The following is a 25,974-nucleotide window of genomic DNA, read 5'->3' as shown; positions in this document are numbered from 1 at the left end:
GAATACAACCCGGAGGTATTTGAGCTCCCTTCGTACTGTGCCTTGACGATGTTGGCAATCATCTTTTGCAACTGCTGGATAGAAAGAGATCCCATGAGTGCCGCTGCTTGGTCTGGCTCCAACTTCATATCGATTTTCTCCACCTGAGGCTCTTCTTCTTCGCCATCTCCTCTCTTTAGTGGATCATCCTCTGGGTCGGGGTTCTCACCGTTCTGTGGCTCCAGTCGGTTGACGAGTGCAGCGATTTGCAAGTCTTTTTCTTCAACAATCCGTGTTAGCCTTGCGATTGTTTCATTCATTTGAGCCAGTTGTTCTTCGATGGAGGTAACGTCGATGGTCATGACTTGTGCAACCAATAGACGTGACTTTCCTTTAGACATCCAGAATGCTGACGAAGAATGTCGTTGGCTGTTTTGGGATGTCATCTTATGTGCCTCAGCAGCATGCTTCGGTGCCCCCAGCGAGGTCAGGTTGATGACAGACTCGCACCTTTGATGCTCCCCTTGCTCTTTTAACGGCACCAATTTTGAAGTGGCATGTTGAGGAGCGGTTGTGGCGCCAATGGATTGTCTGTTTGCGGCAGAAGTGCTTAGGATCGTTCCCTCAGTGGTTGCGAGAACGGCTTGTCCCTTGCTTGATGCCATTGACTTTGAGGTGTGTTTGAATTTCTTGAACGGAGAAAGAGATGAGAGGTAGAGATTGTCCCACTGGGTGTGCCAAATTTGTAAACACGAAATTTTCCTGATACGAAAGAGACAAGAACAACATGCACAAAATAATATTTTGTATTTAATGATTTTTTAGGGTTACAATCTCTAATTTCATCCTCTGATTCGATCTCCGTAAGGTGTGTATTTGTGGATGTGCGATTGATCCAAATGGCTGTTGGGCTTGATCTAAGGATGAACGTTCTTCAAGGGCCGTGGGCTTGATCTTGAAGGTGAATTTGAGCGGATCTTCAAGGAGCCGTTGGGGCTTGATCTTGAGGATGAGCGTTTCTTCAAGGGCTGTTGAGGCTTGATCTTGAATAACGGTGATGAACGGATCTTCTAGGGCTTTTGGGCTTGATCTTGAAGAACAGTGATGAACAGATCTTCAAGGGCTTTTGGGCTTGATCTTGAAGATGGATGATTGTTGATCCAAAGGCCGTCGAGGCTTGATCTTGGAAGAACGATGAACGAAGAACGTTTTCTTCAAGGGCCGTCGGGGCTTGATCTTGAAGGTGGATGATTGTTGATCCCAGGGCCGTCAGGGCTTGATCTTGGAAGAACGATGAACGAAGAACGCTTTCTTCAAGGGCCGTCGGGGCTTGATCTTGAAGGTGGATGATTGTTAATCCAAGGGTCGTCGGGGCTTAATCTTGGAAGAACTATGAACGAAGAACGCTTTCTTCAAGGGCCGTTGGGGCTTGATCTTGAAGAACGATGAACGAAGAACGAAGAAGGCTTTCTTGATTCTTCGGGAACTTGGACGCTTGAGAGCTTCAGAGTTTCAGAGCTTCAGAGCTTCAAGGTGTAATATGAAAATTGGTCCCTCCAAATGAATGAAATTGGCTTCTATTTATAGAATTTTCCAAGGCCTAATTTTGAATATAATATTCCAGATGAAATAAGTCATTTCTGCCAGGTGTTGACACATGTCCTATTTGATGACTTTTTCAACTTATTTCGATTTTTTGTTTAGACATACGCTACGTGTAAAATTTATGTAATACATGAGCGTCGAAACTTTGATTTATCTGTCAACATTTATTTACTAAAATTTCGATGTCTACACATTACTCATGCATGGTTGATGTGCTTAGCCGTGCTGGTCGCCTAGTAGAGGCATATTAGTTCGTACAAAGAATGCCAATGGAACCTACTCCCGGTGCTTGAGGAGCATTGCTTGGCGCGTGCAGAGTTCATAAAAATGTAGACTTAGCAAAAATTGCAGCTAACAAGCTCTTCGAGATTGAACCAGATAACCGTGGCAACTATGTGCTGTTGTCCAACATTTTAGTCACCGCCAAGCGATGGGAAGAAGCTTCAGAAACTAGGAAGTTAATGAGAGACGGAGGAATCACAAAAACACCGGGTTGTTCTTGGGTTCAGCTGAAGAATAGAGTCTACTCTTTTGTTACCGGTGATAGGAGTAACGAGCGAAGCGCGGAGATATACAAGTTTCTGATTGACATGGGTGAGAAGATGAGATTGGCAGGGCATGTCCCCAACACTGATTTTGTTCTGCAAGATGTGGATCGAGAGGAGAAAGTGGGGATCCCTTGCAACCAGAGTGAGAAAATTGCTGTTGCGTTTGGGATACTCAATTTGAATGGCGAATCGACGATTCGGGTATTTAAGAATTTAAGGATACTTGGGGACTGCCGTAATGCCATCAAGTTCATGGCCAAGATTGTTGGTTTGCAGATTATTGTTAGAGATTCCTTGAGGTTTCACCATTTCAAAAATGGAGATTGTTCTTGTAGAAATTTTGGTGATTTTCGGTATCCAAGTTATTGAATGATGTGGCAAGATGCTTGGAACTGAAGTGGCTAAGTGTATTTACTCAAGCCCTCAAGCACATATCAAGGGGTCTCGCGATGGTTAGAGCATTGCTCGAGAGGCCTCAAACATTGCTCGAGGGAGTTTGGAGAGACTATATTTCTAAATCTTGAATAAAACGAGAGTTTCTAAATTTGTGAAAGTACACCCAAATCACATTTATAGCTATAATTAGAAGTACAAATTCATTAAAACCACACACTTGATCAAGCTCGAGAGCAACTTCGTAAAATAAGTAACCACTATTATAGCGTCTAATGACAACGATACAACATAATGTAATTAAACATACTATATAATTATAGGGAAAACTTGATATAAGTCCAATTTTTTTAGCCAATAGTAGGAATAGTCCAATTTATTAAAATAAGTCCAATTTCTTAAATTTAATTATTTAATTATCAATAATTATCTATCAATGATAAGATTTATTATAAAAATCAAATTTCTTCCTAATTATCTCTTTGATTATTTCTTTTTATTTTTAATTTTTGTTATTTATTGTTCTTCCTCCTGTTTTAAACCCCATTTATAGATTTTATTTTTAATTTTTATAATCAACCTATATCACAGGTTAATTATTTTTATGTATCTATATGACAGATTCTTTTTTATAATCAACGTGTCACAAATTAATGTGTTTTGTTTGTAGGTATATTATGTTTTTTCCTACCTTTTAGTTAGGTTTCATATCTCGCTTACAGGTATAATATATATTCATAAATTTGTTACTTGAGTTAAGGTAGAATGTTTTGTAGATAATTTATGTTAGTATATTAGTTTTTTTTTTTTTTTGTAAGATATTAATTAGATTTTTTTGAGTTGAAAAATGCATAATATTAAAAGATTTTAATTGATTTTTAATATTTTAAAAATATAAAATGAGTATAAAAGAAATAAAAAATGTAATTAGATAACTGAACTCATTCTTACAAATTATCTATATTTTTTTATCTAGATCTAAAAGCCCCATAATTATATAAAACAACACGACGATTTATCTGCCATATAAAGTCCTTCTCCTTGAGCCGAAAACTCCGGACCAAGCAAACGGAGCCCATAAACTCCGGACCATGCAAGCGTAGCCCATCCATGAATACGACAGTGCGTGCTTCACAAGCTGGTCAGAATGCGTGTGGATGTAAACCACCCCACCCCCAACGTATTGGATAACAAAGTGTGGTAGTGGTCCTCACACTGGGCAGTGATAGTATTAGTAGTAACGTTAACGAGTTTATCGTTATTGTGACGTTTTAATTTGTTGTACCAGTTACCATCTATATTTTAGGGTCTGATTTTACAAGTTACCAGATTAGAAATGGAAAAGCGGAAATTCATTTTGTTTAGCACTTAGCAGTGGGATGGCAAATGGACCAACCAATCATTCCTGAAAAAAACCCAGCAGCTGAAGATATCGAGTGTGTGCCTGTTGGTTCTTTCCTCTCTCTCTCTCTCTCTCTCCGTTTCTAGTTCGTCTCTCGTTTTTTGATTGATTCGTGTTAAAATTATCCGGTCCATCTTATCCGTGTTCATCCTGATAAAACACTCTGTTATCCATTTGTTTATCTTCATTTGATGAGAATTTAGCCAACCCAGAATTTTGATTCTTGTTATCTGTGGCAGAAAGTTTCAAACTTTGTAGCATATTTTTAGCTCTGTCAATGGCGGTTCTTGGAAATTATGTGTCTCCAATTGCACACCCATTGCCAGAAACCACCAGAAAAACTTGTGGGTTCTTCTCCCACATCAGGAATCTCCAACCCCTTTCCCTTAGCAAGGGATTTTCCAGAGTTTTGGCTGCTTCCCAGATCACGATTTCTCCGAAAGACACCGTTTTCGCCTTGCCTAACTGGAGGCATGCCAAGAATGACAGAAGAAGTAAGGAGCTCAGACTCATTGATGCCTTTGTGCATTTGGAGTCTATGGTGGGGAAGGACCAGAAGCCTGATGTGGCTCAGGCAACTCAGCTCTTGTATGACCTCTGCAAAGCGAATAAGATACGAAAGGCGGTCAGAGTCATCGAAATGATGGTTGTTTCCGGCATTATACCTGATGCAGCTTCTTATACTTTCTTGGTGAATTACTTGTGTAAAAGAGGGAACATTGGGTATGCAATGCAGCTGGTAGAGAAGATGGAGGAGTACGGATATCCGACGAATACTGTGACCTACAATTCGCTCGTCAGAGGGCTTTGCGTTCGTGGAAACTTGAATCAGAGCTTGCAGCTTTTGGATAGACTGATACAGAAGGGTCTGGTTCCGAATGTTTATACGTACTCTTTCTTACTTGAAGCTGCTTATAAGGAAAGAGGGGTCAATGAAGCCATGAAGCTCCTGCAGGAGATAATTGCTAAAGGTGGAAAGCCTAATGTGGTCAGTTACAATGTCTTGTTAACTGGTTTGTGCAAGGAAGGTAGGACTGATGAGGCATTTCGGCTCTTTAGGAGTTTGCCTTCGATGGGGTTCGATCCAAATGTTGTGAGCTATAACATCGTACTAAGGAGTTTGTGTCACGAGGGTAGGTGGGAAGAGGCAAATGTGCTTTTGTCTGAGATGGAAGGAGAGGATCGAGCCCCTTCCATAGTTACGTATAACATCTTAATTGGTTCACTTGCACTTCATGGTAGAACTGAACATGCTCTTCAAGTTTTGGACGAAATGCAGAGAGGTCGGTTCAAGCCTACCGCTGCCAGCTACAATCCGATCATTGCTCATCTCTGCAAAGAGGGGAAAGTGGATGGTGCGGTCAAGTGTCTAGACCAAATGGTTCATCGGCGGTGTAATCCTAATGAGGGAACATTCAATGCCATTGCTGTGCTATGTGAGGAAGGTTTGGTGCCAGAGGCATTCTCTATCATTCAAAGCCTCTGCAATAAACAAAAGTGCTCCAGCTACGAGTTGTACAAAAACGTAATCACAAGCTTATGTCGGAAAGGGAACACGTTTCCAGCGTTTCAGATATTGTACGAAATGACCAAGCACGGTTTCACTCCAGATTCTTATACGTATTCATCTCTGATCAGAGGATTGTGTTTGGAGGGTATGCTGGATGAGGCCATGGAGATTTTCAAGGTAATGGAAGAAAACAGCCTTAGGCCTGATACGGACAATTTCAATGCCCTTATACTCGGTTTCTGCAAGTCTCGAAGAACAGACTTGTCCTTCCAGGTTTTTGAGATGATGATAGAGAAAGGGCGTATGCCTAACGAAATGACCTACACCATTCTTGTGGAAGGGATTGCGCACGAAGGAGAACTGGAACTGGCAGCCAGAGTCTTAAAAGAGTTGCACCTGAGACATGTAGTGAGTCCGAATACAGTGGAAAGACTGGTTATGCAGTACGACTTTGAGGATTTACCGGGATAGAAACGAAGGAAAACAAAACGGAAATACTGTGACAGGAGAGAAAAGCAAGCAAGATTATGGCCAAGTCGTCTCTAGGGCCAAGAAGTTTTGGAAACTCAATTCCGGCAGGCTGTTCAATCGTATGGTGTAGATCGATCGATGAGGGAAGAAAGGAAACAATAGGAGATGCATTCCTTATGACCATTGACATATATATTCAGGCTTTGGAACTGGGCAGCATTGAACAAGTTCAAGACAAAGAAGTTTTGCTCTAGACTCTTACTTTATTTACTTGAAGCTAATTATTTTATGAGAGGCTTTAACTCTGGAGAGAACTTGCATTCTTCAGTTTTGTTCCGTAAATTAAGTCTAACAGCTGTTCTGAGATGTGTTTCAAACTACATGTTGGTACCACTTGAAGAACAAAACTCAGAGATCCGTTTCAAACTTTTACTCGTTTAATTTCTTTGCCTCGTAAATAAGCATGATGATGTTTTTTCTGAAGATAGGGTATCGGGTTTTCAAAGGCCTAGGAGACGAGGCGTACGAACGTAAGCACTGCTGCACTGGAGGTGTCAAACAAGTCCCTGTTCATGTCTGTCCAGCATATAATTCAGACTATTAAGTATAAAACCATGTCACAATATCGCCCAAGCAGTCGATCTTCTTGACAAATTTGACCTAAGTTTTGAGATCAACTCAGATCAATCAGATACATGACCAACCTCAACCCTTCCCTCTAAACTGATATCTACAACTTGTAAGCAACCAAACTGAACTAGGTTTTCACAAATCTACAATTTCGGAAAAATCCCTGGCGGCCTTGTCAATAGAACGTATGCGGGATAAAGAAAGCCATCGATTTCTGCTGTGAAAAGCCATTTAAACAATAAATAATGTATTTGTACACGTGTCAAAGTTTTACGTGTCAAAAGTAAACATCCACGGTGAATTGTTGAAATTCAAACCATAAGATTATGCTAGAGATCATTTGATAGCATCTTGTTTTTAGTTTATTTGGAGAGGTCACGTGTTCAAATTTTAAAGAGAGAATGCTTGCAATTTTCTTGTTTGAAATTTTTTATTTACATTTCGTCTCTCTTATTCATCTTGTAATGGGACATAATGGTTTGAACCGTAAATTTTTTAAGTCACTATTTAAATGTCAAATCTACTAAAAATCAACTAACACGGAATTCATTTCGTCATTTAACACTCATCTAATAAATAGATGAACTATATACTTAATACACCCCACATTTGCCTTTTCAATTAAAAATTATCTTAATGCACCCCAGATTTGCTTTTTCAATTAAAAATTATCTTAATACACCCCACATACTTCCCCATAATACCCTTACACTCCACATTCTCAATATACACCTTACATTTTCTACATGTACCCCATATTTTCCATACACCCAACATTTCTCAAATCTGATAAAGCTTTTAATTTGGATAAAAAATGCCGACTAGAATTTTGACAAAAGATGCCGCCTGAGATTTAAAGCATATATAGGTTGTTTTCAATTCCACCATTAAAACCCATATCGTCTGTTTTAATTTTTTATGGTAATTTTAGGTGTTTAATTCTTCATGTAATCCCTGAAAGATGAATACGAACATAGAAGCTTGAATAATGCAACAAAAGCAAGAATAAATAATTATTGATGTTGTCAAAATCACTAAAACAAAAAAAAATGAAGTCTTACCTCATGTGAAGCTTCGGAAATACTGATTTTGTGTTTCATTTGTCAAAAATAATTTTTCTCAATCAACATGTTTGTAGTTTCATTGGTTAGGGTTTTGTTCAACAATAGAGGGTCGGAGGGGTTTTGATAGTTGAAGAAGATAAATAATACATTAAAAGTGATTTGGGGTGTATATAGAAATTATTTATTTATTTTTTAAACCTAATAAGGTCAAAATTGTCATTGCATAGTAGGGTAAATAAGTTATTTAATATTAAATCTCAATCAACATGTCTAAACGAGATGTCGCGTCCTGGAATGTACTTCTAACTGCGTATTTTTCGAACAGAGATAACATAAAGGGTGTAAACTTTACTGGCTATATTTATGGGTGAGCGATATCTTAAAGCCAATTGTAAGGGTTTAAGTAGAAATACTGATGATATTTCCATGATTATTAAATGGCACCCTCCAGATCAGAGTTATGTTAAGCTAAATTTTTTATGGCTCAGTGGCTGGGGACAAGGTTCCCGGGGGGGGGGGGGGGATTTGTCTTAAAGAATCATATTGGGCAACTCATCGGCGGTGGAGCTTTAAATCTTGATGGTGCCACTATTTCTAAATCTTGATAGGGCTCTCAGAGAGGGCCTTCTTTATGCTCAAGGGAAGGGCTATACAAAGATTATGGTAGAAGGAGACTCTAAGTTGGTCATTCAGTCAGTGTTGGACCAGGATATGACACCGTGGAATCTGGTTCCTATTATTGAAGATATCAAGTGGATGGCAACCAAATTTGATTGCATTGATTGGAAACATATTTTTAGAGAGGCTAACTTTGTGGCGGATGCCTTTGATCACCAAGGCCTTCTTATTACTAATTGTCATATTTGGGATCATCCCATATTCCTTCATTTGCTCTTCATGCTCTTCCGTTTGATTATATAGGGAACGGTTGTTCTTGGGGGTTTACCTTTTAATATATATTTTTTCTTGCTTCAAAACAAAAAGGTGTAACTTTAATTTGTAGGATGAGAAGGGTAGATGTTAAATTGGATGGTGCTTCATGGAATGCTGTTATTGGTGGGTGCTTGAATAATGGGCAGACCGAACAGGCGCTGAAAATGCTTGAATAGACGGTGGAGAGAAACTTCAGTACGGCTGCCTCACTTTAGCGTGATGTTTGTGTTTGCGGGACGATGGTCACGCGGTCCAAATGCCTGCACTGAAGTTTTTCTACCAATAGAGGATTGCCAAAGAAACTTAAATGACAAACACCTATCTCGAACCAGGCTTAGAGTGTTAATTCCGGTGACTTGATCAAATATCCGAACCAGGATCTACTTTCCTTCTCAATAAATTTTATCTTATCATGAAATAATAAAATAAAATCAATAAATAATAAACACAACTTTAGCTATAACTTAATTTTTCTTCAATCATCTAACAACCCCAAGTGCTTTCTTTGTTCTGATTTAGGAACTGATAAACTTGTAATCATAAATATTTTTCTTGCAGAGTTACAATCGCAGGTCTCATTGTTTCCCAGCTAAGGCTATAAGCTTCATGTCAACCTTCCGAACACGTTTTGTGATGGTTGATTGAAGGACTAACAAGCACCGCAATGATGATCTACCGAGGTTCTATCCATGTAGTGCTGAAAGTATTTTCTGAACATAGAAGTGTCTTTGATGGTGATTCATTGACGCTTCGTTCAGTGTAGAAACCAGGCTGCTTTGGAGGTGGCAAGGCAACATCACTGCTCAACATCAGAACCACAGATGACATGCTTGGTCTATTCTCAGGTACTCTTTGCACACATAACAGCCCCACATGAAGACACCTTACCACTTCAGATATGTTGCATGAATCACAAAACGTTTTGTCGATCAGTTCTAGTGGTTTATCTTGAATCCATCGTATCCATGCCTTAAAACAAATTGAAACATGTATGATATGTTAGTGGGCTAATATGTAAAAGGGGCTTTGCTGCAGACCTTCTATACTGTTAAATACATGTCATTAGAAGACGTTCTTTGAAGAGCACCGTCTAATTTGCTATTCTTTTTAAAGTAAATATAATCACCTCGCCGGTTAAACTTACATGTCCAAGAAGGTTGTGGTCGTGATCCGGATGACGAAATCCCCTGTTCTTCTTCCTACTCAACATCTCGAGCAATATGACTCCGAAGCTAAACACATCAGATTTCATCGAGAAGATTCCATCTGCTGCATATTCCGAAGACATATAACCACTGCCAGATCAATATGCAGTGACCAGTCAGAAAGAATTTCAAAAGCAGAAAAATGAAAATTATAAACCTCAAAACAAGTCTAAGCATGCTTACTAGGTTCCAACCACTCTGTTTGTGTTGGCCTGACTTTGATCGCCGCCGAATGTTTTAGCCAGGCCAAAGTCTGAAATCTTCGGGTTCATATTATTATCTAGCAGAATATTGCTAGGTTTCAGATCTCGATGAATAATCCTTAATCTAGAGTCTTGGTGAAGATAAAGAAGCCCTCGGGCAACTCCAACGATAATGTGGAAGCACTTAGGCCAGTTGAGCAATTTTTGTCCCTCCTGATCTGAAGAAACTTTAAGCCTGTTATTTCAATGCCACATTGAATCCTAGTATAATAAGGTCGAAAATGAAGGATCGTACCAAAAATATAGAAGTCCAAGCTTTTGTTGGGCATGAATTCATATATTAGAATCTTTTCGTCTTTTTGAATGCAACAACCGAGAAGCTTAACAAGATTGCGATGCTGAAGTCTGGCTATAAGTATAACTTCAGTTTTGAACTCTCTCGTCCCTTGTCCGGAATTCTTTGAAAGCCTCTTTACTGCAATTTCTTTTCCTCCTATCAGTGTACCCTATGGACCATCATTTTGAAAAGACTTGAGTTTTGTATAGCAATGTAGCTAATTTTCGTTGCACGAATTTATGTTACCTTGTACACAGGTCCAAAGCCACCTTCTCCCAGCTTGTTGCAGTTTGAAAAGCCGTTGGTGGCTTTAGCTATGGTGGTCAAGTCAAACAGTGGTAACTCCATGTCTTCCCCGTCTTCTCCAGGTACTCTTCTCCGCAATCCTTTGTTCTGAGTCCTGAAATAGTAGAATATTGTCAGCATGGATAAAAAGATGTGAACAGTTAGCTACACTATCGAAATTAAATACTACCTTATCAAATGCATTTTTAATGTGTCCAAAAATGCTTACCTTCATTTTTGAGTTTCTTCTTCCGGATGTACAATATTATTCCAACTATTAGCATTCCCATGAGAAAAACTGCAGAGCTGAGGAGAATTGCAAGTAGCTGTCTCTTGTTGAAATTGCTCTTTTTCTTAACATGATCTGAAATATCTGTATTGAAACAAACCTTTCATGGGATCTCGTATTGTTGCAGTAACTGTGATTCTAACACTAACTTATTTAAACCCTACTTTGCATAGCTGCTGCAGATAAAGGTATAAGATGCACTACTACCCTGTAACCCTTTAAACCTCCCCCCACCAAAATTGGAAAAAAAACTCAGTTTCCATTAACCTCAAGAGTCATAATGTTATTTGCTATAGAAAGGAAAACATAACAAGTCTGGGGGATACCTAGTTCTGATGCTGCCATCCGTATATAGAGATCCTGACCGAGAGTGAATTCTCTTATGTCAATGACGTTATCAAACCAAAGCAAGCAGCCAGTTCCTCCCTCCCTGACATCTAGATTTGTATACGCCGTACATGAGCAGTTTCCCAGACATAATCCCTTGCATTGCTCGAGGCTCATGCTTTTATCATACCAAGACGAAGATGTGTCTGGCAATTTAACCCCACTGTACGTTAGGAAGCCATCACCATGGCTGCAGGCCAATGGAGTCATACGAACACACCCATCAGACCAATTTCCCGAATTCCAATCTTGTGGAGATTTTGGTACAAATCCCTTCAGGCATACACATATGGGAGAGTTATTGATTTTGCAAATAGTATATGCACCACACAAGGCGTAACTTTCACACCGATCTTCTTGGAGTGTAGAGGCAAATTCCCAACTATGTGTTTGATACTCCCATGTGAACAGCAGCGAAACGCCTAATGGGCTCAATACTAATCTCTGGAACACCGACCTGTTTAGGAGCCTAAACTGACAGTAGACTTCATCCTTGTTCCACACAAATTCAATCCTAGATATTGGGTTTGGTTGTCCAGATGAAAATCCTGTTAAATGAAGACCATTCCATGACCCTCCTCTACCAACTTTCTTAGCTCTTTTCATAACAAAAAGTTGTGGTAAGCCACGATAATCAATTCGTGCCGAAAACTCTCCTGGAGCAGGATCTTCTGTGCTCTTCCAAGACGAGAGATACCTCTCTAAACCGGTAACCAAGTCCCAACCAAGCTTCATTTCCGGTAGGTATGTGTCACAAGGATAATCAAAACTCTGCCACAAGAAGTTATCCGGGTTAGTTTCGTTCCCATCTTGCACCACAAGATTTCCAGAATCCAAGAGTTGCGATACTGGATTCCCGGCGATTCTTGATGAATTCGATGACCACACAATCTTGTTTGAGCTATTGACAAGGAGGACTAGAACTCCTTGCTCGGTGAGCATCAAAAGTCCTGAAGAATCACCAAGTGGTGTTTCTCTGTTGGCTACCCACACAACTGCATCAGTAGAATCAGTGTACCATATTCCCACGTACCGGCTTTTCGATTTACCAGGGCTGAAGAATCCCAGTTCATAGCTTCCACCTACTGAAACCAGAGTTTCGCCATCTCTTATATATCCACTCGGAGTGATTGTTGTGCCCAGTGCAGTTGCAGCTGAGATTCGTAGGAGGGAGAATAAGAAGAACAAGCACATATAAAAGCTTCTCAAGGCTTGCATCGTTGTTCTGAGACTGTATACTTTATCCAAAGAAATTAATATAAAAATTATGCAGAGAAGATGGACTGTTCGCCCAAAGAAAAATCAAAGTAAATTGAAAGACTTGGTTTTCTTAATTGAGCCAACAACTTAGACTCAACTAAGTTGACTACTAACTGTAAAATTGACTGCTAACTGTAAAATTGACTGCATCTCCAATGGTGGATTGCCAAATAAATTCATATGACAAATACCTCTCTCCCAGCTGTCATGAAACAATAATTCACTTAGCTAAATTACAAAAAAACCTACATAACTTATGGATCGAAGTCGAACTATAATCTTATACCTTATGTTTTAAATATTACAATTTATAAATCCGTTGCAATGTTAGATATCCGTTAAATTTTCTATTAATTTGGCTGTTAAATAATAACGTAGCATGAGCAGGATCACTTATCTCCAACAAGAATAAAAAATTAATATATTTTTTATTTTTATTTAACAATTAAATTAATTATAAAAATATCATTATTTATTAATAAATTATTTATTTTTTATTTAACAATTAAATTAATTCTAAAAAAATCATTGATTAAACTCTCTTCTTCCTCACTCACGCATTCTCTGCTGGAGACTGACGCTGCATGAGGAGGCGGATATTAAATTAATAAAAAAAATTAACGAATGTTTGACATTGCAAAGAATTCATAAGTTGAGGTATGAGATTGTAATGTTTAAAACATAAGGTATGAGATTGTGGTTTCGACCCTAAGGTAGTTTTTTGTAATTTACGCATTTACTTATTATCAATTAGCGGATATTATAGAATGAATCGGCTCATAAAATCTCATGACTGTTATATTCTTAGTCGTCTAATTTTAAAGGAAAAATACCGGGAAATAGGACAATTTCTTAAACGTGGGATAGAAATAGAACATTTCGAATATGTACAAAGCATGCACAACATGGAGCTCCTGCAGGAGATAAATGCTAAAGATGGAAAGCCTAATTTGGTCAGTTACAATGTCTTGTTAACTGGTTTGTGCAAGGAAGGTAGGACTGATGAGGCATTTCGGTTCTTTAGGAGTTTGCCTTCGATGGGGTTCGATCCAAATGTTGTGAGCTATAACATCGTATTGAGGAGTTTATGTCACGAGGGTAGGTGGGAAGAGGCAAATGTGCTTCCGTCTGAGACGGAAGGTGAGGATCGAGCCCCTTCCATAGTTACGTTTAACATCTTAATTGGTTCACTTGCACTTCATGGTAGAACTTAACATGATCGTCAAGTTTTGGACGAAATGCAGAGAGGTCGGTTCAAGCCTACCGCTGCCAGCTACAATCCGATCATTGCTCATCTCTGCAAAGAGGGGAAAGTGGATGGTGCGGTTAAGTGTCTAGACCAAATGGTTCATCGGCGGTGTAATCCTAATGAAGGAACATTCAGTGCCATTGCTGTGCTCTGCGAGGAAGGTTTGGTGCCAGAGGCATTCTCTATCATTCAAAGCCTCTGCAATAAACAAAAATGCTCCCGCTACGAGTCGTTCCAGGTTTTTGAGATGATGATCGAGAAAGGGCGTATGCCTAACGAAATGACCTACACCATTCTTGTGGAAGGGATTGCGCACGAAGGAGAACTGGAACTGGCAGCCAGAGTCTTAAAAGAGTTGCACCTGAGACACGTAGTGAGTCCGAATACAGTGGAAAGACTGGTTATGCAGTATGACTTTGAGGATTTACCGGGATAGGAGCGAGGGAAAACAAAACGGAAATACTGTGACAGGCGAGAAAAGCAAGCAAGATTATGGCCAAGTCGTTTCTAGGGCCAAGTTTGGGAAACTCAGTTCCGGCAGGCTGTTCAATCGTTTGGTGTAGATCGATCTGTTCAATCATTTGGTGTAGATCGATCGATGAGGGAAGAAAGGAAAACGATAGGAGATGCATTCCTTATGACCATTGACATATATATTCAGGCTTTGGAACTGGGCAGCATTGAACAAGTTCAAGACAAAGAAGTTTTGCTCTAGACTCTTACTTTATTTACTTTCACTCTGGAGAGAACTTGCATTCTTCAGTTTTGTTCTGTAAATTAAGTCTAACAGCTGTTCTGAGATCCGTTTCAATCTCCATGTTGGTACCACTTGAAGAACAAAACTCAGACATCTGTTTCAAACTTTTACTCGTTTAATTTCTTTGCGTCGTAAATAAGCATGATTATGTTTTTTCCGAAGATAGGGCGGGTTTTCATTTGTTGAAACTCAGTGCGGTCGAAATATCGACCAAGCGGTCGATATTCTTGACCTAAGTTCGAGATCAACTCGGATCAATCAGACACATGACCAACCCTAACCTGATACCTACAACTTGTAGAGTAGGTAACCAAACTGAACTAGGTTTTCACAAATCTACAATTTCGGAAAAATCCCTGGCGGGCTTGTCAATAGAATGTATGCCGGATAAAGAAAACCATCGATTTCTGCGGTGAAAAGTTGGACAAGTAAGGAGCAGACAACGAAATGGTGATAGCGGTGAATCGTAACAAAAGAAATCCTCTGTGAGACAAAGATACTAATAGCTAAGACTTCCTATGCAGCATGACACTAGAAACCATAAACACCCGATACAGTGAAGAAACCAGGATCAAGAAATCTGCAGATGGTAGACACGTACATGTTCTGGTTCCGCGGGTTGGCCAATGAATCAAAGCTTCCGATGGATCTTGCTTATGTGGTCTAGACACTAAACTAGCACATTTGCCTGGTTAGTCAAAAACCTAAGGCCTAATGTGGTGCCACGAAGTGCACCAGATGCCTAAAAGCTCTAAACTTTGACATCTATCACGATCCGAGATCCCCATTGCATCATAACAACACAATCAAATTAAAGAAAACATCACAACAAGGAGAATCCATAGTAATTTAACCAAATCCATACTTAATTATGTGATTAGGAGCAGAATAAACTCTGTCATAAAGCATTTAATTTAACATCCAAATAGTTATAACCCCAAAACTACGAAAACCGAAATACAGAGAAATAAACCCTCACGAGCAGCCACCAGTCTGCAAAACCTCACATGGGCAGCTCAGGCCATGAGAAGGGGGCGATGCGGACGCCGGAGCAAAAGCTGCCTACTTGGATCTCTGCCTCATCTTTCGGCGCTTCCTCTTCAGCCTCCTCATGCGCTTCTTCTTCCACTGCATACAACGACGTCACAAAAAGCGACACAGGTTTAATCACAACCACCGCACACAATTTATTCAACCATCAGCAGCAGATTCGAAACAGTTTTTCGATTCGATCCCGTGTTGGTCAAACCTTTTGAAAACTGTAAACTTAAGCTTGCTGCTAAAGAGATGGCTAAGAAGCTCTGAATTTCATTAACTTTAAATGAGAAAGATTACAACTTAAATAGGCAAACATCCCTACTGCTGCAAGTAATACAACGCTACTTTGCAGATTTTGTGGAGTTACCTCCCACGACTCCAGCATGCAAAAACAAACCCTAACCATGACTCCTACAACTTAGGGATCCTCCTGTAGACTAGGTAAACAATCCTAACTACAAGCAACCACTTTATTTAAAAACAAATAACTTAAAGATAAATCTTAACACCCTCCCTTAAACTGATTTCTGCAGAAAACAGTTTAAAACCGATCTTTAGCTTCACTTTTCTTTAGCGTGAGTCCCTCCCTTGAACAAACTCCAAGCATACTTCTGAGCTTCTCGAACACTGGCTGTTTGAGAGGTTTTGTCATGAGATCAGCCACCTGATCTTCACTCTTGCAGTAATGCAGCTCAATCACACCTTCTTTGCATAGATCACGTAAGAAATGATATCTAACATCGATATGTTTGCTTCTTCCATGCATGACTGGATTCTTGGATAGCTTGATCGCTGAAACATTATCACAATAAATTAATGTTGAGTCTTGTTGCTGATTACCAAGAACTTCTAGCATTCTTCTCAGCCAAATGGCTTGACAGGAACATGAAGCAGCTGCCACGAACTCAGCTTCAGTTGTGGATAATGTCACGATTTGTTGTTTCTTCGAGGACCATGAAACTGCACCTGAACTCATTAAAAACACATTTCCAGAAGTGCTTTTACGATCATCAATGTCTCCTGCATAATCACTGTCAGTAAAGCCAAAAAAATGCGACTTTCCCCCCTTCTTATAGAAAATCCCAAAATCTGTTGTGCCTTTTAAGTAACGAAAAATTCTCTTGGCTGCCCTAAGATGCATCTCAGTGGGATTCTCCATGTAACGACTTATCACACTTACAGAATGCATGATATCAGGCCTTGTGGAAGTTAGATACATCAGACTCCCTACTATCTGTTTGAAATAAGTGCTGTCAACCATTTCCCCTTCAGGATCTTTACTCAGCTTGAACCCTACCTCTGCAGGTGTTCCGACGGGATTGCTGTTCAACATCTGAAACCTTTCCAATATTTCCAGTATGTATTTCTTTTGGCAAACAAAAATGCCAGTTTCTGATTGTGCTACTTCTATGCCAAGAAAGTAATGCATCAATCCCAAGTCACTCATATCAAACTCTTCCATCATAGATTTTTTAAAACCATCAAACATATCAACTCCACTTCCAGTAAAAATCAGATCATCAACATAAAGGCATATAATGAGCATTTTACCTTCATCTCCTACCTTAACGTACAAGGTATGCTCATATGGACACTTTTGGAAGCCTTGTTTGACAAAGTATGCATCTATGCGACTGTACCAAGCTCGTGGTGCTTGTTTCAGTCCATAGAGTGCCTTCTTCAACCTCAAAACCTTCTTCTCTTTTCCTTGCTGCACATAGCCTGTAGGCTGATCAACAAACACTTGTTCTTGCAGTTCACCATGTAAAAAGGCGGATTTTACATCTAGTTGATAGATAGGCCATGAGTTTTGAGCAGCAAGAGAGATTACCAAGCGAATTGTGTCTTGCCTTGCAACCGGAGCAAACACCTCTTTGTAATCGACGCCATACTTTTGCTTGTATCCCTTTGCTACCAAACGGGCTTTATGCTTGTCCACCTCACCTTTTTCATTCAATTTGGTTTTGAAGATCCACTTCAACCCAATAGTCTTCTGACCTCTCGGCAAATCTGTAAGCTCCCACGTATCATTTTTCTCAATGGACCTAATTTCTGCATCCATTGCCTTTTGCCATTTCGAGTCTTCAACTGCTTCCTCAAAGGTGAGAGGAGTGGAATCTGCAAACAAGGCAAAGTATGCAGTAGTGTCATCATCAGAGAGTTCATCTCCACTTACATAATCAATCATCCACGATGGTCTTTTCCTCGGTCGTTGAGTTTGAGGTGGCTGGTCATCCGTGGGTTGAGCATTTTCTGGTGGGATTTCGTCAGGCTCAGGAGACTGCTCAGCCCTAACTTCTGTTGCTTCAAAGTTAGCCGGTATTTGCTGCTGCTGCTTGCTCTTTCCAGCCCAATCCCACGTCTTTTCTTCATCAAAAAACACATCTCGACTGGTAATCATCTTCTCCGTTGTTGGATTGTACAACTTATAAGCTTTGGAGTGTTCACTGACTCCAAGGAAAATACACTTTGCGCCCTTGTCATCGAGCTTCTTTCTTTTCTCGTCTGGAATGTGTGCATATGCTATGCAGCCAAATATTTTAAAATGATCTACTGAGGGTTTCCGCCCACTCCAAGCTTCCTCTGGTGTCATGTTCTTAACAGAAAAAGTAGGGCACCTGTTTAAAACATGAATGGACCACAGTACAGTTTCAGGCCAAAAACTTTTAGGAACACCTCCCTTCACTAGCAAGCTTCTGACCATGTTGAGAATGGTTCGGTTTTTCCTCTCGGATACACCGTTTTGCTGGGGTGTGTATGAGGCAGTGAGCTGCCTTCGAATCCCTTGCTCATCACAGAAAGCTTCAAACTCCTTTGAACAATATTCACCACCACGATCAGTTCGAAGGGTTTTGATCTTTCTGCCACTTTCAGTCTCAACCAGTGCCTTAAAGCTTTTAAATGCATTAAAAGCTTCTGATTTTTCCTGCAAAAAATACACCCAAGCCTTTCTACTGAAGTCATCAATAAAAGAAATAAAGTATTTCTTTTTACCATTCGACATGGGACTGATTGGACCACAAATGTCCGAATGCACTAGCTCCAATAGGTTTTGAGCTCTCCACGCCTTTCCCTTTGGAAATTGATCACGGTGCTGTTTGCTAATGACACATGCTTCACAGACTTCAGATGGAGGTGTGATCATGGGAAGGCCAGTCACCATTTGCTTCTGATGCAGTGTCCTCAGACCGCTAAAATTCAGATGGCCAAAACGTAGGTGCCACAGCCACGATGAGTCGTCTTCCTTAGCCATCAAACTAGTTTGAACAGTTTTGATCTTCAGCGGAAACAATCTGTTTTGGCTCATTTGAACAACAGCAATGGCACCTCTTATTGGATCATATATCTCACATGCATCTTTCTGAAGAGTTATTATATAACCCTTTTCTTGTAGCTGTCCAGCACTCAACAAATTTGTTTTCAAACTAGGCACATAAAATACATTCGAAATCGTTTCAACAAAATCATTCTTAGTCCTAATTTGAATATCACCCTTTCCAATTACATTGACACGTGACCAATCCCCAAAGCTCACAGTAGTTTGAAAGTTTTCATCCAAAAATGAGAAAGATGACTTACTGCCAGTCATATGATTGCTGCAACCTGTGTCCACATACCATACTTCGGAATCAATCTCCTCCTTGACGTGGAATGCCATCAACAGTGTCTCATCATCCTTCTTTTCAACAAAGTTGGACTTCTCTCCCTTCTCTTTGTCTTTTGGCAGCTTCGTGTAGCATTCATTGCGATAATGCCCAAGATTTCCACACCTATAGCACTCGATGTTGGATTTGTCAACTTGTCCTTTGCCTCTATTCTGAGAGTGATCATCATGTCTCTTGGAACTTTGGTGTTGTCTGTCTCCATCTCGGTTGCCTCGACCACCTCGACCTCTTCCTCTACCTCTACCTCGGCCTCTTCCTCTTGAGCTTGAGGATTCAAAAAAGGTAGAAGCTTTCAGAGCTTGTTCTTCTAAGTTGACACGTTCTGTGATCCCACGGTTCAGCTGCTGCTCATGGACCAACAATGAGCTTTGAAGCTCATCAATCGACATTTCTGCAGTGTCATTTGACTCTTCAATAGAGCAAACGATGTAGTTGAACTTTGGAGCCATAGATCTCAGGATCTTCTCTACAATGGAGCCATCATCAAGCTTGTCACCATGGATTCGCATTTTGTTTGCAATCCCCATGGTCCTTGCAAAATACTCGGTGACAGACTCTCCATTCTTCATTTGGAGAGTCTCAAAGTCTCGTCTCAGGGCCTGAAGCTGTGCACGCTTCACTCTTGCTGACCCTTGGTACTTTCTCTTCATGGAGTCCCAAATGTGCTTGGAAGTATCCTTCTGGAGAATAGTCTCCAAAATAGCACGATCAATTGATTGGAATAGGTAATTCTTTACCTTCAGATCCTTCAGCTTCAGTTCTTCAAGCTTACGTTGTTGCGCAGTCGTAAGCATACTTTCTTCGGGTACAGTATATCCCGTTTCCACAAGATCCCAGTACTCTTTGGACCTTAGAAAATTCTCCATCAACATGCTCCAATGATCGTAGTGACCGTCGAAGCGAGGAATGGCTGGTTGAACGAAATTCTCTGCTGGCTTGTCAGACGCCATGGATGCTTGCTACTGCAAGAATGAAAAAAGCTGCTGCTTCTATGAGAGATTCTCGACACAGGCCCAGTGGGGGCTCTGGTACCAAATGTTGGTCAAACCTTTTGAAAACTGTAAACTTAAGCTTGCTGCTAAAGAGATGGCTAAGAAGCTCTGAATTTCATTAACTTTAAATGAGAAAGATTACAACTTAAATAGGCAAACATCCCTACTGCTGCAAGTAATACAACGCTACTTTGCAGATTTTGTGGAGTTACCTCCCACGACTCCAGCATGCAAAAACAAACCCTAACCATGACTCCTACAACTTAGGGATCCTCCTGTAGACTAGGTAAACAATCCTAACTACAAGCAACCACTTTATTTAAAAACAAATAACTTAAAGATAAATCTTAACATCCCGCTGACTTTAAAGTTTAAAGCACGGAGATTTAAGAAGAGGGTTTTGAAGAATTACCTTGGCCCTCATGTCGGATGGGAAAGGCTGCTACTGCGTTACCAGAACGATGGCCGCGACGTCTCCAGAAGAATACCGCAGGGTTTTTGACGACTCTGAACCCTAATATCTCTGCTGCTTCTTCTATATATGCACATGGGCCTGCCAGAAAATGCTTGAAGTAGTGTTTAATCTTAGGCCCAAAATGGAAAAAGCCCGGTAACCAAATAACCCCAATTTTTTTATTTAATTTTCTGTTTGGTTGCCGAGAAAACTAATAGGAAAGTGAGCGAGAAAACCAATCAGTCAATTTTCAGTGGTGAGTCTGAGAAAATGGAAAGCCAGAAAACCGAGCTGGAGTCATCAGAGGAGAAGAGTGTCACTGTCGACCAGAACGAGAACGCGAAGAACAGATTACAGTCGACGGAGGCGCTGGCAAAGGCGCTTTCGTCGACGCTCACCACCGTCATCAAAGACTTCGATTCCAAAGCTCAGCAGACCTTCGCCAGCCAGGACCACCTCTCTCAGTCGCTCGATCGCCTCACCCGCGGTAAAGAAAAAGTTAAAAAAAAAATTCCTCTTTGTTCTTTTGAAATTTTGAATTTTGCTTGTAATTTTGATATTTAGTGTTGTTTTGGTTTTGTGGGCAGAGCTGGATAAGTTGTTGGACGATGCTCCGTTTCTGTTCATCATGCAACACGCGGCGAAGATTTCCGCCGTTAGGAAGAGAGTTTCGTCGTTGAATTCGGTTCTCAAGTCCGTACAGCGCCGGCTTGATAACATTGACAGAATGCTGTTTGTTGGCGTCCGAATCCAGCATCAGCAGCAACAACAACATGGTATTTACTAAAACTAAGGTTCTTTTTATGTTGTTTTTGCCACTTTTCGAGACATTTCGATTTCGTTATGATGAGATAATCGAGTGGTAATGAAAGTGGAAAGAGTGACTTGTGTGATCAAGCTACTGTAAGATAGATTTCCATGGATAGTTAGATGAGAAAAAGTTGATTGCTTTTAATCCTGGTTCACATTACGATTAGTACACCTCCGAAGATGCGAAGATTTATGTGGAACCCCAACTTCTAAACATATCGAAGCTAATTGATTTTGACATAGGTCATGGAAGTTACTAGTCAAGAAGAACGAAAGAAACATAGGTCGTACGAGTCTATGCTTCTCTCAATTTATTGTTCGTCAATTAACGGTGATTGAGATAAATGTGCTGTTTTCTGTTTAGCTATTTGCAAGACATGGGAGCTTATCTTGTTAGAACAAAAAATTTAAATTCTTGTTTTCTTGCTTTCAAGTCTTAATATGTCTACCTAGTGTTCTGTAAAGGCCAAGCGCCTAACAACGCTCTCACCTTTACATTACCCATTTTTTTGTAAACTTGTGGTTTAAGTAGTTATGTGTTTGGATGAGTGTTTGCAGAACTCTTTTGTTTGCCCTTATGGATATTTGGTTTTTGAACGGATAAGTTTGTATGAAACTATCAGTTTGAATATCTAATGGTATATATATGTAGTGATATCCACACACCCATTTTTATCTCTCACAGACCCCTCTCAAGAATATCTAATGTTATATATAGGTGGTGATATCCACACACCCATTTTTATCTTTCACACACCCCTCTCAATTTCCTGCGGTCAGATCGAATGAATTGAAAAAGATCAATAGACAAAATTTAACAAGGGTGTCGGGTTGTGAATAGCACTACCTATATATAACTTTTGAACTATTAATGAGTAAATATTTGTTTTCTGTGTATACTTGCTCTATATATGGTTGTGTCTGAAAATTTTGAATTTAATGTGCAGATAAGACGGCCACAGAACATTCAGGACTGCAGTAATATAGTTGTGTGTCTCGAAAGGTACTACACATTTTTTCTCTCTTTTTTGTAAAAGGATAACTATAACTTCTTTGATTGCATACCACGATTCATCAATATGTTATTGGTAAACATTGGAATGGAGTAACATTGACAAATATATTGCATTGACTGCTGGGATGGTAGGCTCAAACTAAAACGGTGTAATGCCGGATTCATTTATTCTTCGATTCATGCACATAAAGTTGACCATTTTAGTTATTTTGAAGTTCATTAGACCCAACGGAGTACAATTCTTATTGTCTTGCTGTTTTTAGATGACTTTATGTAGTTCTTATACTTGAACTTCAAAGTAATAATCTGCAAATCCGCAACAGTAAATCTTAATCTTTTACCAGCTAAAAAAAACGAGAACACACAAGGCAGTTGCACGATGGAAAATGAATAAGTCATTCATGTAATTTAGTTAAAGATTAGTTTGCTGTTGTTTTTGTAGGCTTGTTGACTTATAAAGAAAGCAGTGCACACACATTGTAATTGTTATCTCACTCAGTATATGAAGTACTGACTGTTTTATGGTTTTTTCTTGTTATCTGCGGAAAGATAAAGCTTAATAATGGGACTGCACGGGACAACCTTAAGAGTTTTGCCTCCGCTGACTACTCACTGATAATTTCACCATCTTGGGAGGAAGCTGGATGAGGTGAGTCTCAGTAGCCACATGGATGTTCTATCATTCGCGGAACATACACGGTACCTGAAAGTGAAGATTGAGATTGGAACTGCGGTATGAAGGTGATTATTTTGATTATGGGCTGTGACTAGGTTTCAATAGGTTGAATGGTGGTTGTTTGGATACGTAGTAATGGAAACTAAGTTGACTCCGTCCCCTCTATTTTGATTTCGATTTAGAGATGGGATGTGTTTTCTTCATTTGTTGAATCCTAGCTCCAAAAAGAAAAAAATTTCGTGGTTGTGTTTGAGTTCTTTGATCCAAACTTTTCCACTTACAATTTTTGTTATGCTTGCCGGTATTTTTTAATACAGTTGATCGTTTACGGAGAGAACGACATTACTACGTACAAGCAACGCCAAAAGAAATCACGTAAGGTAAAACATATATAGCATCCTTTTTAATTGAAAACGCACAAGAACATTGCCAATTAACTAGCCATCGTATATTTGATTCGGAGACGCATATGCAAGCAGCTCCTGGTTGGTTTCAATAAGGCCATGTCTTCTTTCGATACCAAGTGTGCATCAATGCCAATGCCGGCACTCGCATCCGTCAATATGACCATGTTTTTAATCCCTCCAAGTCCTGGGAGACGTATGCAGGACGGCATTCCCCATCCAAAATCGACTGAGTAGAACGGAAACCTGCACAATGTGCATTTAAGTATACATGAATGAATGAATACCCCAAAATTTCTAACACTTTTGAAAGATTTAAGAGAGCGGCATGTTTAAAATGTTTTAAGAATGATTGAAGGTGTTTTTTTGATGATTTTTTTTTTGGTTCTAAAAGCACTTCAAGTATTATTTTTTTTAGGATTGAGTTGCATTTTTACGAATGATTGGTTCCAAAAGTATTTTCATCCAAAGCATTTTTAGTCATTTACTCCATCTGAATTTTGAGCGAATTCTTCAAAATCTTAAGAGGGAAATGAATGATTGTTTTTTTTTTTTTTAAGCTCAAATGGAAAGGAAAGATTACATATCACAAAAAAAGAGTCATTTACCCCATCTATATCTGCAACTAGCAACTGACTACAAGAAAGAGGAGCTTGCTTAAAAAAGACTGGACCTAAACTGCATGACAACCCCAAACAAGTCAAATCATCAGCAACAAAATTCCTTTCATTGAAATATGTCGAATTTCATAAGACCAACTTTGGTGCATAAGAGCACGACAATTCAATACCAAACTTTCCAAAGTGTGATTAATACTTTTGCATTTAAAATCAATTGTATTGCAAGTGCAAAATATGTTTCCACCATAATCTTCTTAATTTCATTATTCCACGCAAGTTGCAATCCAATAAAAACACCCTAAACTTCAATACATAAAATATCACCTCAACTAAAATTAGCACAAAAATCAGAGACTCATACCCCTGAAGAGTTTGTAAGGACACCACCAACACCAATGAAATTGGCCACACCCTTGCAACACCTATCAACATTAAGCTTTACCCAACCTTTAGAAGGAGGTTCCCAATGAAGAAAAGCATGTGTTCGAAGGGGCTTTATGGAGGAAATCATAGGCGATTCGCCTACGTATTCGCCTAAAGTCAATCTTTCAAGTAGGCAATAATAACTAATTTGGGATCATTAGACCTACTTCAACCCTTGGAATAAAACTCAAATTTTAGGTTTTAAACTTACCCTAACTTGCTCCAACCTTTGGGACAAATATGAGTTTTAACCTTTAGGACAAATTTAGCCCAGAATTCCCCCTGAATTAGTGGGGCTGGTAAAATCTTGATCAAAAAATACTTTTGTTTTTCCAATGACACAAGAGCCAGCAAGTTATACAAAAAATAAGTCTCCATTTCAAATAGTCCGAGAATAGTATTTTGGAAGAGAAATTATTTTGGAAAACCAATCATTAGTACATCATATATGTATCAATTAAAAATTGATTAGGAACAGGGAAACTTCTCCAAACCTTAGCAGCAAAGAAACAATCTCTAAAGACATGAATAATTGATTTAAACGCACCACCACACATTAGGCCTGGCAATTCCTGACACGACCCGATAACCCGACACGACACGACACGAAATTAACAGGTGTTTGGGTCGACACGATAACGAAACGGGTCGTTATCGGGTAACCCGATAAGCACCTGTTAAGATAACGGGTTTGTTCGGGTATACACGTGGGTAACACGATACACGATAAGCAGAATATTAATTTAATAATTTATAACCCTAAAAAATACTATAATAATTATATATATATTAATTTAACAATTTTATACCCCTAAAAACTATAATAATTATATATATATATTAAATTAACTATAATAATTATAATAATTATAATAATTATATATACTATAATAATTATACCCAAAATATTAACTATAATAATTATATATATATATATTAAATTTTATACCCCTAAAAACTATAATAATTATACATACAAAATAAATAGATTTAAATCTACTTAATAAATAAATATATATATATATACACACACACACCATTGAACTTCATGGGATACGAATTATACGAAACTAATTTCAACGATCCAACCGTCAAACATGTTTGTATATACTTCGAGATCGCATACGCCAAAAATTGCAAAAAACAAACATTCAGAGAGCAAGTAACGGGACAAAACTTTTCGACGGTTATAAACAAAAAATCACGATTTAACTGTCATTTTAACTCCGATTTTGATGATTTTTTGCAACCACACTCCTTGACCCTATATGAATACAATGATTGAATTCGATCTTCAATTTAAAATATTTACACTAGTGGATATCACAAAATCTTATGTTATACTTAATAAAAGTATGAATAAACTCGTA

At 39.2% G+C, this 25,974-nt stretch overlaps 2 protein-coding genes, 2 long non-coding RNA genes and 2 pseudogenes across 6 annotated transcripts; 3 read left to right on the top strand and 3 right to left on the bottom strand.

Moving 5' to 3' along the window:
* The window catches only part of LOC126622809 (pentatricopeptide repeat-containing protein At1g11290, chloroplastic-like), a 46,867-nt pseudogene extending 44,366 nt beyond the window's left edge, over window positions 1-2,501 (top strand).
* Window positions 2,502-3,786: 1,285 nt separating this feature from the next.
* LOC126620625 (pentatricopeptide repeat-containing protein At1g79080, chloroplastic-like) lies at window positions 3,787-14,201 on the top strand. 2 transcript variants are annotated; one of them, XM_050288840.1, is made up of 2 exons: window positions 3,787-5,710; window positions 13,989-14,201. In XM_050288840.1, the coding sequence occupies exons 1-2, from the start codon at window positions 4,205-4,207 to the stop codon at window positions 14,184-14,186; spliced, it is 1,704 nt and encodes a 567-aa protein (XP_050144797.1). In that variant the 5' UTR covers window positions 3,787-4,204; the 3' UTR covers window positions 14,187-14,201. The 2 variants fall into 2 exon arrangements, with proteins under 2 accessions (XP_050144797.1, XP_050144796.1); XM_050288839.1 differs by lacking the exon at window positions 13,989-14,201 and having other exon boundaries at window positions 3,790-6,334.
* On the bottom strand, window positions 8,988-12,573 carry LOC126620623 (G-type lectin S-receptor-like serine/threonine-protein kinase At4g27290; annotated as a pseudogene).
* A 1,154-nt stretch (window positions 14,202-15,355) lies between the features above and the next one.
* LOC126620627 (uncharacterized) lies at window positions 15,356-20,772 on the bottom strand. The gene is made up of 2 exons (XR_007622585.1): window positions 20,615-20,772; window positions 15,356-15,635 (listed from the first exon to the last, which is right to left on the bottom strand). It is a non-coding gene; the product is annotated as an uncharacterized LOC126620627 (long non-coding RNA).
* A 12-nt stretch (window positions 20,773-20,784) lies between these two features.
* On the top strand, window positions 20,785-23,410 carry LOC126620626 (uncharacterized). 2 transcript variants are annotated; one of them, XM_050288842.1, is made up of 4 exons: window positions 20,785-21,143; window positions 21,244-21,432; window positions 22,414-22,469; window positions 23,037-23,410. In XM_050288842.1, the coding sequence occupies exons 1-3, from the start codon at window positions 20,927-20,929 to the stop codon at window positions 22,446-22,448; spliced, it is 441 nt and encodes a 146-aa protein (XP_050144799.1). In that variant the 5' UTR covers window positions 20,785-20,926; the 3' UTR covers window positions 22,449-22,469; window positions 23,037-23,410. The 2 variants fall into 2 exon arrangements, with proteins under 2 accessions (XP_050144799.1, XP_050144798.1); XM_050288841.1 differs by having other exon boundaries at window positions 23,031-23,410.
* Window positions 23,411-23,514: 104 nt separating this feature from the next.
* On the bottom strand, window positions 23,515-24,861 carry LOC126620631 (uncharacterized). The gene is made up of 2 exons (XR_007622591.1): window positions 24,170-24,861; window positions 23,515-23,807 (listed from the first exon to the last, which is right to left on the bottom strand). It is a non-coding gene; the product is annotated as an uncharacterized LOC126620631 (long non-coding RNA).
* Between the last annotated feature and the right edge of the window lie 1,113 nt (window positions 24,862-25,974).

The sequence above is a fragment of the Malus sylvestris genome, chromosome 5, assembly GCF_916048215.2.
Source record: "Malus sylvestris chromosome 5, drMalSylv7.2, whole genome shotgun sequence".
Lineage (NCBI taxonomy): Eukaryota > Viridiplantae > Streptophyta > Magnoliopsida > Rosales > Rosaceae > Malus > Malus sylvestris.
The sequence above is the reverse complement of the archived record's forward strand: the minus strand, read 5'-3'. Positions and strand labels throughout refer to the sequence as shown.

Coding starts and splice junctions, on each gene's coding strand:
- LOC126620626 (XM_050288842.1), top strand. CDS start 20,927: ATGGAAAGCCAGAAAACCGAGCTGGAGTCATCAGAGGAGAAGAGTGTC. Junction 21,144..21,243: donor GCTCGATCGCCTCACCCGCG/GTAAAGAAAAAG, acceptor TTTTGTGGGCAG/AGCTGGATAAGTTGTTGGAC. Junction 21,433..22,413: donor TCAGCAGCAACAACAACATG/GTATTTACTAAA, acceptor TTTAATGTGCAG/ATAAGACGGCCACAGAACAT.
- LOC126620625 (XM_050288840.1), top strand. CDS start 4,205: ATGGCGGTTCTTGGAAATTATGTGTCTCCAATTGCACACCCATTGCCA. Junction 5,711..13,988: donor GAACAGACTTGTCCTTCCAG/GTTTTTGAGATG, acceptor GAGTCGTTCCAG/GTTTTTGAGATGATGATCGA.